This window comes from Psittacula echo (assembly GCF_963264785.1).
Source record: "Psittacula echo genome assembly, chromosome: 6".
NCBI classification, from domain to species: domain Eukaryota; kingdom Metazoa; phylum Chordata; class Aves; order Psittaciformes; family Psittacidae; genus Psittacula; species Psittacula echo.
In genome coordinates, this window is record NC_137743.1 from 27,861,008 (window position 1) to 27,881,659 (window position 20,652).

The following is a 20,652-nucleotide window of genomic DNA, read 5'->3' on the forward strand; positions in this document are numbered from 1 at the left end:
TTATGCATCCATCAGTAGAATTTGCACTAAAATATGTAATGTATTGAAGATGAGCCCTTCCTAACTTCTGGATCAAAACAGAGCCTGGAGGGTTTATGGGCTCAGCCTGCTAGCGGGGCTCTCTGGGTGACCCGCTGCTACAGCAGCTCCCCACAGGCTCCTTTCCCCTCACAGATGGAAGCAGAAGCCGCAGCACCGGGGTGTGCAGCCCCTTCCTGGTACTCCTCCCGGCTGCCTTGGAAGTGCTGAACCCGCTCAGCACCTCCACCACCGCTCCCACAGCCAGCAGCCCACCCCCTCCCCACTACCAACCACCGCTCCCTCGCCCCGCCTCCCAAGCCGATTGGCCCGAGAGCTCCACGTGACCCCAGCGCGGGCGCGCGCAGGGAGCAGAGCCCGGCGGGAGCGGCGCCGACAAGGGCGGAAGTGTGCGGCGGGAGCGCGCGGGCAGTGGCACCCCAATGAGAGCGTGGGGTGGCGCGGCGGCGGTTAAAGCGGAGGCGGGTGCCGGGCTGGAGCCAGAGCGCGGAGCCGGGTCTTAGTCCCCAGGTAAGAGGGTAAGGGGTGTGTGAGCGCGCGCTTCCGAGCGACCCTGCCAGACCCCACCCTTCCCCGGGATGTGGGAAGCTTGGCTGTCCCGGCCTTGTTGTCTCGGTGAGGGGCGGTGAGAGTCGTCGGGTCCTGGCCGCGGCCTGAGCGGGCCTGGGCCCGCCGGCCGGGGAATGCGGTCGAGTCGCTCCCGTTCTCTCCACTCTGTGGGAAGGGAGGTGTCCCCTGGGTGTGCGGGGCAGCCTCCTTCCTCCTGGGTGTGTGAGGCGAGGAGAGCCCTGCTGCTTCCCCTACCACGGCACGCAGTTCCTTGACTGTCGGAACGCTCTAGGGCTGTGGGTGAGGAGGGAGGTCGGTAAGCAGCGCCTCAGGTGTAGCTAGTGTCCCTAGGACTTGCGTGAGAGCCGGGGTGGGTTGGGGCTGCAGCCTCTCTCCTGGGTTTGGCCGCTTCCTCTGCGTCCCGGTGGGGCTGAGGTGGAGTCAGCCAAGCTGGGTGGCTGCTGTGACTTTTGCCTACAAGTGGAGCTCTGGGGAAGTGGGTGAGGAGAAGCTAGCCTTCAGTGTTGGCTTCTCTCGCCGATTTCTTCTGTGCAGGCTTCTCTACCTTCCCCTGGCTGCCCTGGAATAAGTGATAATGTTTCATCTCTGCAGGATAAACAGAGGGTTTAATGTGCTGTTGGTCCAGGCTGAAGCAGAAGTTTCTGAGGGATCTTGTTTTAATTGGCCAGGTCTTCTCTCTGTTGCTCTTTATTCTCCCTGCAGCCTTACCGGTGTAGATCTTGTAGGAGGAGAAGGGTTAGTGTGACCTTACCTGGAGAAGGGCAGGAGAGAGGTGGTGAGGTGAAGCAGCACTGACAGTGTTTCCTGAACAGCCCGTGGAGGCCTAACTCAGTGTTTCTGCTGGAGTCCTGTTGAGTCGATTCTGATCGTAAAAGAGGAGGCTTAGTCTTGAAAACCCCTAGGTATTTTCATGCGGGAAGGGGAGCAGGGAGCCTGTACCTGCACTAGGACCAGCCTTGCCTTTTTCAAAACTTCAGTCTGCAGTAGCTTTTTGTTTGTTGAACCGTCCAAATGTTACTTCTGTAGTTCTGAGATTCTTGCTTCTCTTGTGAAGTGCAGGGAAATGCCTGCTTGTTCAAAAGCATCCTCAGAACAATGATTTTCAGGAAAAATTGTTTGGGTTTTTTTTTTTTTTTTTCTGATGCCTTAAATGCCCCTTGTCTCTTCTTTCTTCTCATTCTCCCCACCCCCAAATCAAGTTATCAAAGCTGAGAGAAGGATCTAACATAACTGGGAACCAGACTTGTGGTTCTTGCAAGTGATTTGCTTGCTGAAAATAACTTCATTGCAGAGAATTTAATAGCAACAGCTCAATCTTACTTGGCAATATCATCTTTAGAATTATTCACTTGTAGCAGACTTGTTAAATAGTTTTATCTACTGCTTTAATTACTTATGGCCCCATACACTGAATGTAGATTTTTTTGCTTATGATCAGATGATACCAACTTACTATGGTAAAAGTTTTTGCATTTACTTCCTGTATTAAATATTTTAAGGAATAGAAAAGCTTTCAGGCTACTATTGTAAATAAGTTTGTTATATTAGATTTTTAGTAGTAAATTGTTGAACACCACTTTGGAGTAAGCTAGCTTGATTGTTTTGCATGCCTGGAGAAAACTGAAGCTGTCCTGTTTTCACTTATATATATGCTGTGGAGGAATGTCTAGTTTAAAGATTTAGTTGGAATGCTTTACAAAAACTCTGAACTGTGAAACCTTAATTTGACCAGACAATGCTCTTTCTTGGTCACCCTTTAAAACTCTAAAACTTGTCTCTAATGTCACTTGTCAATGCAGTGGTACTGGCTATCTGGGTAGAGAAGCAGTTGAGACGTTTTGACCAAATCAAAGCAGTAATTATGGGACAGTGTGGATATGTACACTGAAATCCTGGATGATACACAGATTATGTGATCTGATGCCCCTTTCAGGCTTCAAGCTTTTTCAGGTGCAACTTAACTGATTAAGCACTAACTCTTATTTGACCAAATGCTGGATAAAATGGCTTGCTTCTCTGGGAAGTGTTGGGGTCCAGGCTCCACAAGCAACAGAACTGTCCTGTTAGTAGAGCAGAAGTGGACAAGTGATATAGAAGAACAAGCCCTAATGTCATGATCTTGGAATCTGGCTTGTAGTTTGTTCTTGTCATGTTGTTCTTGCAAACTCTGTTCACTTTCCGTGCAGTGGATACTTGTATTTTAAGTTGATAATTTCATATTAACTGGATTCAAATGCCATATGAATAAGTGTATTGCTTTCTATTACACAATGAATTAATCTGAATTAATGGCCTCTTTTAGCAGAGGTACTGAAGGGGCCTGTTTCTCCTGACAGCTGTGCAGGCAGTAAGCACTCATAGAAATACAAGTGCATAATGGTATCAAGACAAGCAAACAGTGCCTAAAGGTCAGTAGTTTTCTTGTGCCTGGAGCAAACAACTCAATGTGGGAGTAATGGTCTGTGGGGGTTCGAGTGAAAGGCAGTGGCTGGGGAGGCTGCAGTAGTAGATGAACACAGATGGGATGCTTGTTGCTTTTTACACCCTGTGTGCCTGAGTTCAAGTAATTGCTTGATTGACTTCTGAAAGATGCTGACCCTGATTATCAGCCAGGTTAGCAGCTATATTCTCAAACTCTGTCTTGACTTGGGAGTACTATCCTGTTGATAAAAATCTTCAGCTATTTAGGTTTCCTCTCTTTACCTTCTATCCCCATGTCTCTAACTATTCTGCACTACCATCAAGCAGTGTTTGATAAGGTTCCATTGCTTGTTACCTGCTATTGCATGGAGCAGCAAGGTTAGCAAACAGGCATGACCACTTTCCTAGTGGCAATAATAAATTTTGTGGCTTTTTTTCTATGATGCAATTGATACCTGCCTCCTGATAAGAGGCTATGGAGCAGATATTTTTGAAGTGCTTGCTAATAGCTGTCAAAGAGCAATCATTTTGCCCATAGCTCCTTTTAGCCCATTAAACAGGGCTAAGCAATTGTTATCCATGCCTGCCGTAGAAATATCAAGTTGTCTTGTCATTTGAGCAAGATAAGTCTATATAACTTGTGCTTTGTCTCTTCATGTTCTTCCAGATACTGCTTTTAAAGAAATATTAGAGGATCTGTTTTGTCTCTTGTGCTTGAGATGTGCAAATATATTTTTCAAGACCTGTCAGAATGAGAGTCATGATGTTATGTAATGTGAGACTGTTATTTAGTCTGTTAAGTATCTACTTGAATCGTTATGGTTACAGAGTGCTTGCCTAGAACAGTCACTTTCAGCTGTTTTAAAAGGAACCCTCTGCCCACAGTTGTATTAATGCCTGCTGAAGGGGTCGAGAAAAGAGCAAATAATGGTTAATTACAAGAGTGAGGCTTAGTGGAAATGCAGTCCTGAGTAAAAGTCTTTGCAGAATCACAAGTCAAAGACCAAAAATCTGTCCTGGGATTGTAAGTATTTGTTAAAGCCTTAATCCTGTCCACTGTTACATTGAATTAGTGTTGCTGTCAGTTGGTATGATTAGTACGAAATATTTCAGGTCACTAAAAGTGCAATGAAACTAGATTTTTTAATATACTCTTCTTAAATTTGGAATGTGGCAGAACTAATCTGAAGTTGAAGTGTAGAGAATGTCCCAAGTCATTCAGGTGCTGTGATTTCTCTGATTTCTAGCTCTCTGTATGTATATTTACCTGTAATGAAAAGATCATTCTTCAGAAGAGTACCAGAGACCTGAACTTAGACAAAGCCGCTTCCGAAGGTGGGGCTATGTAGGTGGACATGTTAAAGAATATTTCTGATTTGTATTTAATATTGATGGCAGGTTGTTTGCAAGCCAGTAGTTTAAATTATAGGCTTAGGGGAAAAAAAAAAAAAAGCCCACTTTATAGATAAGACTGGAATAGAGTACTGCATTACAGGATTATGCTCAAAACATGACACAGTACTTTAACAGTTTAAGTGTAGGAGCTACCAGAATTTTGGACTCCATGTTGCAGAACACTAACTAAAGTGGTTTTTTTCTTTGTTTTGTTTTGTGGTTTGTTTTGTTTTTTTTTTTTTTTTTTTGAAAGGAGTTGGTTTGTAATATTAGTGCTACTCTGCTCAGCAAGGCACTGTCTTGGGTGCTACTCTAAAGCAGGCATTTAACAAGTGAAGTGTATTTAGATCAAACTGCATGCCAGTTGCCTCAGTTTCCCAGAAAAGAGGTGGTTTTGTGAACGGGGGGGAAGCTGCTCCCTGATTAGAATGAGCTAATTCTAAAGTATATAGTGATCTCTGGTACAGCCTTTCCACTAACCAATGCTGCAGTAAGAAACTCTTCCCCATGATGATACTCTTCTGCTATTTAGTGTTCTTGGCTTACTGTGAGATCCCATTTTTGGTAGGTAAGGAATTCTCATTAGTGTAGTAACCAAGAAGTCTCACTGTCTGACTTCTTTGGCAGCCTTCTGCTTTTATCTATCATATCATAAAATAGACTAGCTAGGCCTTTTAAGGAGATGGTTTTTCGTAATACAGGAATGTGTGCTTGAAACTGATGCTATTTGTCATTCTACTTTATCATTTTCAAAACATGTTTTAGGAAACAATTTAATTTTTAAACAATTCTGCAAGCTCTTTGAGAATTTACTTTTCAGTTTGTCTTATAAGGCAAAGTAAAATCAAAATAGACTTTGTGTTGAAAGTGTTCTGAAGCTATAATGGAAGGAAACCAGTTAAAATTATCAGACATTAGTCTGGTGATACTGTACATCTTCATTTAGTTTGTGAAGCAGGGATCGAGCAGTGATCTTGTCCAACTTCTTTCCTTAAGTATTCACAACTGTCATCTATTAGTAGCATTCATCTGGTGAGTGTGCCTCCTATTATACTCTTGTAAGTGTAAGTTGAGGTTTCTAATGAAGTGTTAGTCATTAAAAACTTGCTGTAAATTTTCCATCTCTGCAGTACTACTTGTCCAAGTTGTCAAATAGGCCTTCTACTTCCAAAGACTCCCCATAAATAAGATTCGTAGCAACCGTGTTGCTAGCGTACAGACTTGAATTACAAAGTTGCTGAGGCTGGAAGACACTTCTGGGACTGTCTAGTCCAGCCCTCCTAGTCAATGTGCTAATCCTGGCTCATAAACAGGCTCACCATCCATCCCTAGATAGAGCTTTGTACATTTCTGCCCTTCTTATGGCAAGGGCAACTCTCCTGCCTTGCCTTTCTGGCCTGTCTAATTGAGTGCTACAGTAGGTGGCTACAGGCTCTTCAGGACAGTGAGAGCTATTGCAGTGAGGTGATGAACTTTGCAGCTACACACAGATGCCAGCATCTCCCATTTGTTCCCTGTGCTGCATGCATTAGTCTACAGAAGCACCCTGTTGTGATTATATCCCAGGAAAGGCAGAAGAGCTGACATGACCTGGCTGTTTATCAGAATAGTAGTTTTTTTTTTATTCTGGTAATGTGATCTGTGGAGAAATGTCTTGGAGCACACAAGGATAAGTGTTTAGTTTATATTCTGCATTAGCTCTGTATTTTCATGTGACCTGCTACTTTTTAGGTCATAAAGGGAAGTGTTCTGGGCTGAATGTGTCCTAATTTCTTTATGTTGAATTCAAGTGATTCTGAGTTAAGTCTGCCACCCAAACCCAGAGTTAACAAACATGATGAATTGTCTTACTCTTCCCTGTGCAGCACTTTGAAGGCTCTGTTGTTGGAGAGCACATGCTTGGCTGTGAATGCTTTTATAGTGGTAGGCAGAGCATTCGTCACAGGGGGGACCAAGGATAACACTTCTCCAAAAAGGAAACTCCACAGCTTTTTAGTTTTAGTAACTTTACACTTGGAGTAGGGATACTGAAATTCCATGTGACCCCTGTACTGGTGTAGTAATGCAGTTTCCATTTAAAGATAGAAATACTGCTTTTGGCTTTGATCTAAAGTATATGAATACAGTAGACTGGAAAATTACATGCCTTTCTGTTACTGAAAACATCCTTTCTTAGTCCAGTAGAAAGGTAGCTACTTGTATGCATGGAATACCTTGTTATGGTATTTACTTTTCCTGACTGGGAAACTGAAGAGATCTGGTTAAAGGCAACTTAAGGGAGCAGCTGAATTATAGATAATTAGTAATTATTGTTGCTTTGTGTGATGCAAATGGGTTGATTGAGAGATGGGGAAAAGGTCCAGTACTTGATGCTTGTTTGGTGTGCCTGATTGAGTGAGCTTAAGGACTCATGGTATACATCTGTGAACCCTTCAGTCAAGTGCCTGAAATAGTGGAAGTACTTTCAGAGACTACAAGAAGACAACTCCCCAGTGTTCCTGGGGAGGTGGGACTCCATGGTTGTGAATAAATTGGGAGTAGTGTCTTATTACTTGCTTCCTTCATCAAATGTGAGCAGAACAGGGGCTTACATTTCCCCAAATTGAGGTATAAACATAAGGCACTAACCTCAGTTTAGAAGCAAAGAATGTAATTGTATGGGCAGAGACAGTTGCTTCTGCTGGTTCTACCTAAGCCAAGCTACATAGTCTTTGGATTTCTGATTTACCTGAAGTGTCCAGCTTGCTGGAGAAACTGAAGACGGCATGATCTAGCGAGATCCATCTTCTGGGGGTAGTGGCAGCAGCCACATGGAGGAAACTTGACTGGGTAGCATTTCATGAGAGCCAAAGAGTTAAATAGTTAAATCCTGCAAGTCTGTAACATGCTTATGGCTGAATTAGTGCTTGCTTGAATTTGCTAAATCAGTGTTAGAGGCAACTTCTTTGTGGATTATACAGCTGAAGGTTATCCACTGAAACAGTCTGTAACCTTGTACTGATGTGGGATTGGAATCTTAAGTTATTTTGAACTTAATGTGCCATTTAGGACATTGTGTAAGCTGAAATTTGACTTGTCTGTTGTGTTTTATACTCCCAAAGATCTGATTAAAAACTGTTATTAGATTACCCATCTGAAGCAAGTCACTGTCTCTTAGCAGTGGTTTGGTGGGCTTAGTGTATACTGTGCATCAAAGATGATCATAGTTCTGCATGGATGAGCTTTCAAGGGAAGCATAGTTTGAAATATGCTTTGTAAGTCAATGGGAGTGAGACTGTAGTACAACTGTTGCCTGAATGTTATTTTTCTTGTATGAGCCTAATTGACTAGTGTGAGAAATGGTGTCCTAATGTACCTGAAGTAGTTAAGCAATTAGGCAGTTACTGCCACAATGACAAACTCTTAGCATTGTTAATAGTAATAATTAGTATTACTGAGTCTTTGTGCTTGTAGAAGATTTGTCAGGTTTCCTAGCAAGCTAGGATAAGAGCAGTACGGTAGATTCTTCTCTTCTATAGTCTCTGTGATGTGTCTTTAGGCATTCAAACTAGACCTAGAGGCTTTCTAAAGGTACTTGGAAAGGTCTGGGTAGGTATCTCCCTACAGAAATGGTTTTAGTTGTAATGGTACTAGAATCTTATGAATTCCACTTCAGGTAACACTGTCTAGTTGGAAAAAAGAGCATATATTCTGTTTGGTGCTGTATACAATCTGCTAGTTGCTCTGCATTGCATTGAGTAATATGGAAAATGGGATGGTGGATTTTTATTCCCACAAAAGTCTATATAAAACTGATGCTTCTGTTTGCTATCTGTGAAACAGTGAGGCAATTCTAATAACTGTATTGCATTCACCTGTAACTACCTTTATTTAAATACAAACCCTTTTGTGTTAGAGTTTAGGGGGACTGTGGTGGACTTGGACTTACTCAGAGGTACCTCAGTTCTCAGGAGAAACTTCAGTTGAGGGTGGTGCTTCGTGTTCCCATTGCAGGGGGAGGGTGGAATGCTTGTGAGCCTGATGTATCTGCTGTCTCTTCTGGTGAAGTGATGGTACTAGTTAAAGAAGGGAACTAGCATATTCTGTGCTTATCTAGTTCACTGTTGACATGGGACAGATACCGGTGTGACAGGTTCTACAGTGATGTGGCAGAGCTAGTAGATTGCTCTGAATAAAGCAAGAAGAATGATACATTAGAACAGCAGTTCTACCATACTGTTCAAGTTGCACACCACCTGTAGAAAACAATTTTAAAAGCCTTTAAGGCCCAGAACAGGTAAGAAAACTAAATGTGGTCCCACTGGCTGCACAGCTTCTCTGGATTTAAAAGGATGCTTTGATTAATCCAGAGTCCAGAAGTGATGGAGTAACCCAGCTCTAAAAGGCAGAGTGTTCTATAAACAATGGTTTAAGTTGTTTTACACAGGTTCTCAAATGTGGCAGCCTCTTAATCGTCAAAGATGCTGTTGTGCAAGTTCCTTACTGTCTAAAAGGATATCTGTTCTCATTGGCAATGTTGTGGGGACCAGACTGCTAGAGTACTTACCATGAGGGGTGATTCTGGATCTCTCTGCCTTGTTGCTGTTGTCTCTTACTCATGTGTTCATCAGTGTCATTGGAGCTGATGCTGCATCCAGGATGGAAATTCAAGCTTCCAAATGGTGATGATCTCCAGAAGGCACAGAGGCACAGTGTCATGTTAAGTCTCTCTGTACAGTGGTAAAGAGTTGTGTTTTCTGACATTGTAGCAACATGAACACTAAGTAATGTAACAGTTGACTTGTAAACAGATTTTTATGTTACTTTTCCTAGACAGTTGATGCATGCTGTGGTATTGGCAGTCTTCCCTCCGTTACATTGTCTCTGGGTTGTTGTTTTTTTTATGATCCCCATTAGGATCTGTAAGGAATCCTGTTGGAAAAACTGCCAGGTTACATCCTTTCTCTATGAGGAAGTCTGGGTGGAGATGACTCACCTAATGACTGTAGGAGTGCAGCACTCTATTCTATCTTCATGCATAATCTAGAGGAGATGACCTCGTGAATTTTATGGTTCAGTAGATAAAGTGGAACAGCAGTGGGGACAACTGCTAGCTGCTGTTCTTGCAGGTATTTCCAGTGTTTTGTATGCATTCAGTATACACTAATTTACTGCAGACATACATGGATTATTGTAATCTGTCCACTTAGAACCACTTACGTGGGTGGCTAGCAGATTGTAGTTGTGTAAATGCATTACTGCACAGCCAGGTAGCTGCATTTCTTCTTACTGAGCTCAATTTCGAGATTAGCTGTGTGGTTTCTTCAAGCAGGAATCATCTTGGTGTCTTAGGTTGGTAGTAAATTGGGAAGGCTTTTGTGTAACTCTGTCCTCTTATGTTAATAGTATCTTTAATGCTGCCTTCCATAATTCTTCCCTTTGTTGGTTGAATGGCCTTTGTGTTTCTAAAGACTAAGGGGAAAAATGGGCACTGCCTTATTGGGCTAGGAAATGGAGATGCCTGTGACAAAACCCTAATAATTGCAATGAAATGTGTGTTTTACACATCTGTGTGAATATACCCTAAGACCAAAATGAAGCTGCAGAAATAAGGCTTGCAATCTAGTGTCTGTATTCAAGCTCCAGTTAAGATGACTTGCAAGGCTGTATGGGTTGCATGTGACTGTAGTATTGCAAAACAGTACTGTGTTGAGATGCCTACATGCAGTGATAAATCTCTTGATACAGTTGTTACCTGTCTGTTAAAAGTATTAACTTTGTATTGTGACCTTTGCAACCTTTAGTCAAACATAGATATAAGTGACTTTTTTTTTAGGTGCTAAAGTGCCTTAAAGTACTATTTAAGGGCAGACCTTTCTCTTTACTCAGCTACTGATAAACAATTACTCAGATATTTTTCTTCCATTCTAAGGGATTTCTCAAAACCGCTAGCTGTTTATGTCCCTTAGGAACAGTGATATGTATGTATTTAACTGTATATCAGGTCAATATAAGATTTGACTTTAGTTTAAAGGGTTGCTTTAAACTCCTACTCTTCTGATGCTCAGATTGACCCAACTGAGTCCCTCCTGTGACTAAACCTTTGATGGTTGCATTAAAATATGGAACCTTGCAGCAGACTGAGTAGGATTTAGCTCCAGTTTTCCTTGGACATCAAGATTATTCTAAGCAAGGTTATTACCTTGAAATTACTGCTGACATGTAAGATATTGTCTGTCTACTTGCCTACATTTTAGACTATTAATGAATAGTCTAAAATGGTCCCCTACTGAATGATGTGAAAGTACATATGTTTGAGAATTTTATTTAGTAAGTAAATACCTGCTGCTCTTAGATTCAATTTCTAAGCTATAATGATGCATCTCTCTGAAAACTCACCCGTAAAGTTGGACTGTGCTTGGCAAGGATGGTGGGGAGGAATGTGCTGAGTATATACAAGTATTTTGTAGTTAAAATAAATCACTAGTCTGGTGACCCAGATCTGAATATAGTCGTATAAGGTGGTGGTGTCCAAGTCTTATCTATAATCTGTTGTGAAGAACAGTGTGCTGGACTCTGTAGGTTGCTAGGGTAAGGTTTGCTTAAAGTAACAGTACATCTGGGAGTCTCCCATTGTTCATCTTACTCTACATAACTGCATGTGCCAGAAAAATACTGGAAGTCTGGTATGGCAAGTCCATTCTTCTGAAGATCACTTGATCTTATTAAACCATTCGTAAGTGGAGAGTTGAAGACGACTTTGCATATAAATATGTGGAGTACTGAAAAGTCAGATATGGTGTGAAGGCTTAGGATAATTAGTAGATATTCTTAACTGGCTGGCATTCAGTGGCCAGGTGTCTGATGCCATTGACAATGTAAAATGTTTACTGTGATCTCTGGGTCCCAGCATGGAAAGCATGTAGGGAGGATTCCTGATCACAAGTAAATTAAAAACACTGCTTTTAATACTGCATATGGTATGCCCCAGCTAAGCAAATCTTAGGGACTCTCCTGCAGTTCAGGTTCATCGTACAGGATTTCTTCTGGAAGCTAACACTAATCGGATTTAATGAAATACAATTCCTGAATTAAAACTGTTCTTCAAGCTGTGCAAGTCCTTTCCCCAGCCTTGTGGGACACGGGGAACAATCACCGTCTAGCTTTAGGTTCTGGTTTAACCTTAAACCGCTGCAATGTCTTGAATTTGTCTTGGGCTTGCTTCCTGTGTCTGTTAACTAGCAGTGTATGTATAGCTGCCGCTAGAGACTAGCTGTGACAGCTGATATGTTTAAATGTATGTACAATTCTGGCTTTTGGGTGGGATTAGTAACGATTTCTAATTAATTGAACCTAGTGTAATGTAAATTTGTAACCATCAGTGTATCAAGTAAATAATGTATTAAATCTGCAATTTTTCCTGTAACTTTTAGGGGTATGGCTGTTACCACTTCTTCCAATAAGGATCTAGTCTATAAAGAGTATACCCTTCATGTGTACTGAGTAAAGTAGTTACTTTACCTAAATTCTTACTTTTTCTCCTGATGTTAAAAAATATTAAGTTTTCCAAATCCATTTCTAGTTTCCTGTCCAGTGCCCTTATCTTTGCCAGCTGTAAGTCTCCAGTAGATATTTTGTGGAGAGAGAAAATGCTGGATTACCAAAAGCAAATCTTAGACTTGGGTTTCATTCTGGTGCTCAGCCTGGACACTGCAGCAAGGTGTCAGCTGCACCAGCACACTTGTCTAAGGAGTATAGTATGAACAGGATAAGGAACTTACCCATTTCTGCAGTAATATAAGTACCCTTTGGCTGCTGTAGTTCTACCTTCTTTGGCCTCAGTTGTACAAACTGTTTTCCTTCCCTTACATTGGCACTGGCACTGAGGCATGTGGCCTTGCTGATATGACTGGCAGACCCAGTCACCCACACTGAGTGGCTCTTGTGTGGGAGGACATGGGATTGAACAGCCAGGGGCAAGAAAGAGGGAACTGAGGGAGAGAAGATGGTGATAGTATATAGATATATTTAGAAATATTTTAGAAAGATTTATATTTGGTAATATAAATGGGGCTGTGAAACTGCTGTTCCAACTTGCTCTGCAAGGCATCTTGAGCTGAATAAATTCCTTGATCTGATTAAGCATGGCCCAGAAAAGTCTATTACCAGTACTGTGAAGGTAGAAACACTCAGCAGTACATGGGAAAGGATACAAGGGTATCCCAAGCAGGAATTTCTGCCAAACACATAATCTCTTTTTAGCTTGAAAACAAAAATCTGCAGAAGTGCCAAGAGGTAAGATAGTAGCACAGCCAAAGAAGATAAAGTAGCATTTTTATTTTTAGCCTGCATATCCTAAAATTTTTAGTAGCATTAAATATGCTACTTAATCTCAAATGAACTTTTAAAGTAGTTGAATTACCAGTTGGAGCCTTTACAGTCCATTGAAAGCTAATGGAATTTCAGTACTTAAATATTTTCTGGATACCCTCAGAACAACTGAGGAGCTCTTACAGTTCATAGCTCAGTGAGATGGTTAATTAGTTTTGTGATCCAGGGAATTTCTGTGACTGCATTCTTTTGGGCATATCACGACCAAACACCTCAAAGCCTCTAATTCATGTTCTGATAAATGAGGGTCACAAAAATACTGTTGCAAAACCTTGTCTTTTCTATGCTTGCTTTTGATGACATCATTTATGTCTTTAATAGGTTGAATACCCAGATTTTCCCTTAAAAGTAGGTATCTGAAGGGTTTAACAAAGCTCCTCTGTCAAGCTATTGGGCTAAGGGTTTCTAGAATCCTGTTTAAAAATCCAAAGAATGGCTGCTTTCAGTGGCAGGATAGCAATGAAAATAAATGCCCGAAGATATCAGCTGCACAGCAAGAGAACAAGGGCTGATCTTGGCAATTTCGAGCTTAGAGGTTTATTTCAGTTTTAAATCTCCAACGAAATTAGAAGAACTAGAAGCAATTTCAAATAAAGCTCCAATTAGAGTACTTTTTTATTGTAGTACAAGAATATTTACTGGAAAACAGGTAGACTTAGTGAAGTCTAATGTTTTGTGGGTTTATTTTTTTTTTTTCTTCAATGTATTTGCATGGTCTGTAACAAAATGAGTTCCTTTCTTGTGAAGTGACAAGTACTTTTTCCTTTAAGTGACTGTACAACTGTGGAGTCTTAATGCAGGTGAAGTAAAAAAGGGTGTAAAAGTGCAGTCTGGTTTGAAATACATTAGTTATTCAGTAATAGGCTCTGAATCTTGGCATTAGGTAAACCAATCCTCTTTAACTGTTCTGAACAGTTTAACTGTTTAGGCTGGGGAGTGGGTGGGGAAAATAGCAAACTGATGCTTAAGTTTGGTGTTTATGAAGCTATTTGTAAACTACCTTGAAGTGTTCAGTTTTGGGGGACCAGCCAAGAATGACACAACTACAGCAGGAGGCCTTAGTTAACCTGGAGAAGCTGTAATCCTAACAGGTAAGGCAAGGGAAGGCTGAAATAGTTGGTAAGCATAGGGTTAGATTTCTTATACTAAGGGTGGCATGGTTTCATTAGTCCTCTGGCCAAATACAGACCTTCAGAAGTCTAAATCAAAACAGTTTTTTAACTACTGTGGTTTGATTTGTAAATCTTGCTGTGCTTCATGTGGCCAGCCTGTCTGCTGGTGTAACCTATATCTCTTGGTCTGAAGAGCATCTTTTACTAGCACCACAAAGCTCCTATTATGCATATGGCTTTGTTTAACCTATTCTAAAACAAATGCAGAGTTAAGTCAATGGCTTTACCTTTTAAAGCAGATGAAGCAGGTAATTGCTTCTACCTTCTGAAAGATGAAAGACTGCCTGAATAAGTTTATGCTCTGACCTGGAGGGTGTTGAAAGCACTTGAGGGCTTTTTAGGTTTTGGTTGTGTGTTGGTTTTTTGTGGTTTTTTATGGTGTTTTTTTCTTTTGTTTGTTTTGGGGTTTTTTTTGTGTTTTGTTTTTTGTTTGTTTGTTTGTTTTTGGTTTTTTTTTTTTTTTTACTCAGGATGATCTGTAACCAGAAGAAATCCATGGAAAAAGAAAAATATCTTTCTGAAGGTTTTTTTTGTTTGTTTTTAAATATTTATGGTATTGGATGGGGTTTGCTTAATATTATGCTTTGTTACAAGTCAGGTAATACTGTAAGGTGGACCTTGTAGTTTCTACTGGCCAGTGTTGAGATGGAATAGAGAAGGAAGTATTTAGGTATTCTTTCCACACACCTCTATGATGAGCTTGTTTTGAATCACATTGGTCAGTATTTTACCTAAGAGGCAGCTGTTCCTTTTATATGATGAAGTAAAAATGTGTTATGTGTATTGACAAGAGGAAGAAAGTTGCTGTCTTCTCTCTTGGTTGTTAGTAAACAATCTTACTACATGCAGTTGCATGGCACAGTGTACTTAAGGCAACTTAATAGGCAGTAGCACTAAGCTTGTGTTGCCAGAAATACATTTAACTCAAAAGCTTTGTGTTAGATAACACAGCAGTTCCACCAACCTTAGGATGCTTGTTAAAGGAATATTCAAAAAGTTCAAACCAATCATGATTACACTGAACAGTTTCTAAGGGTCATTTGACCTCTCCAGAGAGCATCTTATCTACTACTGTCAAAGCCAGACTACTCTTAAACTAGGACAAAATCAAATTATCTAAAAATCTTTAAGAACAAGCAGTGTTATTACTGGAACGCTTAAAGTCCCCAAACTCAAAAAAAAAGAAAAAAAAAGGGGGGGGGGGGAGGGAAGAAAAAAAGGGGGGGAAAAAGGGGACAAAAAAAGGGAAAAAAAAAAGAAAAGAAAAGAAAAAAATCTCATTTGTTCAGTCAATCTGTGGACATGTGTACATCTGAACACATGGACCATAAGCAAAGAAAGCTTCTGTAACAACTTCTGGATTTCAGATGCTACCTGCTGTGTTTTCTCCCAGTTGTTCCACACTCCCCTGGTGGGGAGCTCTGTAGTCCCCCCTTGCTCCTGGTGGCTAATATCTAAAAATCAAGCTTGCAGTCCTCTTCTAGTTAGAAATCCCTTGAATAATAGCAGAGTTCACTGTCCCCAACACAAATGTGTTTGTGCTGTACAGGGATAATCTTTGAGAAGTAGGAGTTGTCATATCCAATTTTTGCACAAAGAAGTGTCCTGGATGAGGGAGCTGATGTATAACATGATATGGAAGATTACCAGAGGAAAATATCTGTCTTTACTTACCAGTGTTTCTCCCAGAATGAACACTTAAAAGTGATTAATTTGCATTGCTGTACTAAATGTGTGTAGCAAACAGGTGTGAGTAAAAAGAACTCTGCATGGAAAAATACTGCTTCTTAGATGTTTGAAAATGCTGTCCTGAAGGCACTTCTTGATTGTTGACATGTTGACTACTATGTACAAGAACAAAAGAGAACTTACGTTTTGATTTGTTGCTTTTGACAGCATCAGGTCATGACATGAGGGAAGGATCTTCACCATCAGTGTACCCCGAGGCAGGTTGCCTAGATTGGTCATGGCATTGTCAGCCTCAAAACACAAGGCACACAAACTGGGCTGCTTGGAGAAAACTGCTTTAAGGGAGAGGTTTGGACTGGACAGCATCCAAAGGTCCCTTCCAGGCTAAATATGGTGTGTTTGTAGGTTGTGAATTCTTTAGTCTCTAGTTAATTTTATTTAGGGTAGACAGTTATCATGAAGTTTTTTCCAGTGTACTACTCTAACTTCTACTGTAGGTCTTGTATTTCCATCTGGTAGAATGTGGTGACGTGGTGTGGCAATGCTACTGTCATTCTGAAGTAATCATGTCCTGGAAAATTTGAGACTTCTTGTAGGCCTCTTCTGTACTTCTGCAAGAACAGGTGCTGCTACAAATCAAGGCTGGTACAGCCTCTTCTGATAGTATTCTGATAGTGATGTTTCCTGAATGGTCTGCTGTTCTTCTTACAATACTCTGTCAAGATGCAAACAGCTTGGGGCCCTTGGTTGTCCTGCTGTGAGGATGAAAGTGTTGCTATCCTAACATCCCCCTTAAAGCCATCATATCTCTGGAATACCCATCTAGGTTTTTTTTGTGTGTGGGAATCCTGACAAGTGATACAATCTTTTTGTATTGGTCACTTCTGGTTTTATCCCCAGTGTATTATTTTCAAGATGTCTTCAGCACTTATTTACTGTTTGCATTAACACACAAACAAAGGCTTATTAGCTAGTACTTTTTATTGAAGCTTACTTTTTCATGGCTTTGTAACACCAGGAGAATAGGAATTAAGAATTTCTTCAGTAAAGCAGGAATCCCCCACCACCCCCCAAGCAAATTAGATTTGCAACATCAAAAGGCAGAAAGAATATAAAGTAAGTGCTAGTGCCATGTCATAAGACTTGCTGCTGGAAGCTTTTGCAGCTTGTTCCTACCAGAATTTACTGTCTGTCTCTGCTTTTTTCTTAGCCTGTGTAGAGAAGACATCAAAAGTAACCTTTCTACCTATAAGCAGACCTAAGGTATAGCTCTGCTTCCAGGTTGAAACTAAGCTGCACCAACATTACAGAAATATTAAAGATGTATAAAGCCTTATAACAAGAACAATAAGAACCACTTAATTTTGTGTTTAAGAGTATGTTGTTTGGTGGTTTGGTGTTGTGTTTGGTTTTTTATTTTTGTTGGTTTTTTTTGTGTTTTTTTTTTTTCTTTTTTTTTTTTTTTTTTGTTTTTTTTTTTTTTTTTTTGTTTTTTTCCTTTTTTCCCTCCTTTGAAAACTGGTCTAGATAGCAGTTGTGTAGCATGCATTTACAAATAAGAATACCTTGCTCAGCTAGTAACTGCTTTGAGAAACTTTCGGCACTTCTATTAATGGTATTGTTGTCATAAATAGAAACTATTTGTTCTAATACCTTGTCTCACTGATACTTGAGACATCAGTGACATGGTTTGCTTGCCAGTGCATCAAAGTGACCCATTCTTCAGACTTGCTGAGCAGGGTTTTAACCTGATCTTTCAGCACTAGTAAGATGCTTTACCTTCATGCTGCCATGGTGTCAACAGTGTCATGAATGGTGACTGTTTCTTCTGTCTGCAGATTTAATTTGTTGCCTGGCACTTCATCTGTGGCAAGCAGGACAATGGCTGCCAGCAAGAGCAAGAACCAGAGTTCCTTGGCCCTCCATAAAGTAATCATGGTTGGAAGTGGAGGCGTGGGCAAATCTGCACTCACTCTTCAATTTATGTATGATGAGGTAAGTTGTTTTGAGTTCAGCTACTCTAAAGTACCAATAGGTACAACTTAATAAACTTTTTAGTGGGACAAAGAAGCTAAATGTAAATAGCAAAAGTTCTGATGACCTGCCTGGCAGGAGAGGGATGTAGGAATCTGGGAAGGGTGTCTTCTGGAAACCTCTTTCACTCAGGGTGGCAAAATTGATTCTTATTAGTGAAAGAAGAGTCTTCAAAACACATGCATAATGTGCACGTTCTTGTTTGAGTGTATGGAGGCTGTTAGCAGTTGGCATTGAACTCTACTTTTGTTGCAGTTTCTTTTAGGCCAGCTAAGGGTGAAGTCAGAAGTAAGCATTCTAGCTCATTCAGAGCCATCTGATGTAGGCATATTCATAGCATGAATGCTTTCCTACTGCTACAAAGGAAGCTAAATCAGACAATCCAGACTAGTATTGTCTGGATCCTGTAATTCAGAAGTTAGTATTTATCTATAAGCTGTCACACACACTGTAGTAATGTGAGTATCTGAACAGGTGACATAGTCATTAGTGAAGGCCAGGTTAATTGGGCTCATGCCACAGCCTTTTGTTGTACTTCGAGGCTGAGAGAAAGGAGTTAGAGAAGGAGCTTGTGTTGGACATCTGCTCTCAGATCAGAAGTGAAAGTGAAACTGGCAGTGGCTTTGTGGGTCTGATCAATACTAAACAGACTAAAGTACATGCCTGTCTAACTATGGAGCAGATTTTCATGTTCTGCAGCTGGATGCTGTCACCTATATCTGTTGAAGCTTCAGGTCATAGAATCATTGAATGATTTGGGTTGGGAAGGACCTTCAGATCATCTAGTTCCACCCCCTCCCCCTGCCATGGGCAGAAACACCTCACACTAGACCATGTCAACCAAGGCTCTGTCAAACCTGGCTTTTAACACTACCAGGGATGGAGCATTCACAGCTTCCCTGGGCAACTTGTTCTGGTGCCTCGCCACCCTCACAGTAAGGAACTTCTTCCTTATATCTAACCTGAACTTCCCCTGTCTAAGTTTAATCCCATCACCACAGTCCCTAATGAAGAGTCCCTCTCCAATATCCTTGTAGGCCCCCTTCAGATACTGGAAGGCTGCTATGAGGTTTCCATGCAGCCTTCTCTCCTCCAGGCTGAACAGCCCCAACTTTCTCAGCCTGCCTTCATATGGGAGGTGCTTCAGCCTCCTTGATCATCCCTGTGGCCCTTCTGTGGACTTGCTCCAACAGCTCCATATCCTTACGTTGAGGACATCAGAACTGCACGCAGTACTCCAAGTGAGGTCTCACAAGAGCAGAGTAGAGGGGCAGGATCACCTCCTTCGACCTGCTGGTCACACTTCTTTTGATGCAGCCCAGGATACAGTTGGCTTTCTGGGCTGTGAGCGCACACTGAAGCCGGCTCATGTTCAGTTTCTCGTTGACCAACACCCTCAAGTCTTTCTCTGCAGGGCTGCTCTGAATCTCTTCTCTGCCCAACCTGTAGCTGTGCCTGGGATTGCCCCGATCCAGGTGCAGGACTTTGCACTTGGCTTGGTTGAACTTCATGAGGTTGACATCAGCCCACCTCACAAGCGTGTCAAGGCCCCTCTGGATGGCATCCTTTCCCTCCAGCGTGTCAACTGAACCACACAGCTTGATGTCATTGTCAAACTTGCTGAGGGTGCACTCAATCTCACTGTCCATTTTGCCAGTGAAGATTTTGAACAGGATGGGTCCCAGCACTGACCCCTGAGGGACACCACTCATTACCTGTCTCCAGTTGGACATTGAACTGTTGACTGCAACACTTGGCGTGTAGCTATCCAGACAATTCTTTATTCACTGAGTGGTCCGTCCATCAAATTGATATTTCTCCAGTTTGGAGACAAAGATGTCATGTGGGATAGTGTTGAATGCCTTGCACAAGTCCAGGTAGATGACATCAGCTGCTTTGCCCTGATCTGTCAGTTCTGTAGCCCCATCATAGATGGCCACCAAATTCATCAAGCATGATTCGCCCTTAATGAAGCCATGCTGGCTGTCACCAGGCACCTTGTTATTTTTCATGTGCCTTAGCATGGTTTCTAGGAGAATCTGCTCCAAGATTTTGCCAGGCACGGAGGTGAGGCTGACTGGTCTATAGTTCCCTGGGTCTTCCAATTTCCCGTTCTTGAAAATGGGGGTTATATTTCTTTTTTTCCAGTTGTTGGGAACTTCACCTGACTGCCATGATTTTTCAAATATGATGGACAGTGGCTTAGCAACTTCATTTGCCAGGTCCCTCGGGACACACAGGTGGATTTCATCAGGTTCCTAAGATGATCTCGAGCCTGATCCTCTCCTACAATGGGCCTATGATCTTCATTCTCACAGTCCCTGTATCTGCCTTCCAAGACTTGAGTGGCATGGTAAGAGCATTTGCCAGTGAAGACTGAGGCAAAGTCACTGAGAACCTCTGCCTTCTCCAAATTTAGGTCTCCTGTTTCCTTCCAGAGAGTGCCCACATTACCCCTAGTCTGTCTTTTGTTAGTGACATGTATAGAAGCCGTTTCTGTGATTCTTCATGACAGCCCCTGCTGTTGGTGAGCGTGAGGTCGAGCGTGGCACCTCTCTTTGTTGGCTCTTCTCTCACTTGCAGGAGGAAGTTGCTTTCCACACAATCAAAGAACCTCCTGGATTGCTTGTGCTGTGTTGGACATGGTATAGATGCCTGTATTTGAAGTACAGCCAAATGTCTTTTCTGGAAGTGGGAGATCTAGATAATGCCACCAGATTGCTGATAGCTTATACTGTGTCATTGGCTCTTAAATTGAGCTGAAATTGCTGAGCAGCATTTCATGTAGCAAGACATGTAGACAGACTAGCTCTTTGATGTATTAAGTTCTTAGATATTTTGGTTTTTACAGTAAAACTTAAAGTGGTGGAACTTAGTAGCTGGCTGCATTATGAGAAGGTTTTGGGGCTCCACTGGAAGAGTAGATATGAACAAATACTGAGATCATTTGACAGTAATTTTA

General features: G+C 41.5%; 1 protein-coding gene across 2 annotated transcripts in view; it reads left to right on the top strand.

Moving 5' to 3' along the window:
- The first annotated feature begins 419 nt into the window (after positions 1–419).
- Positions 420–20,652, top strand: part of RALB (RAS like proto-oncogene B) — a 29,610-nt gene continuing 9,377 nt past the window's right edge. The window contains exons 1-2 of one of the 2 annotated variants that reach the window (XM_080621785.1): positions 420–549; positions 17,495–17,651. In XM_080621785.1, the coding sequence (XP_080477911.1) occupies positions 17,538–17,651 (114 nt within the window). In that variant the 5' untranslated portion in view covers positions 420–549; positions 17,495–17,537. Of the gene's footprint in view, positions 550–16,352; positions 17,652–20,652 lie in introns of those variants that run through there. The other variant, XM_080621784.1, reaches the window with a different exon arrangement.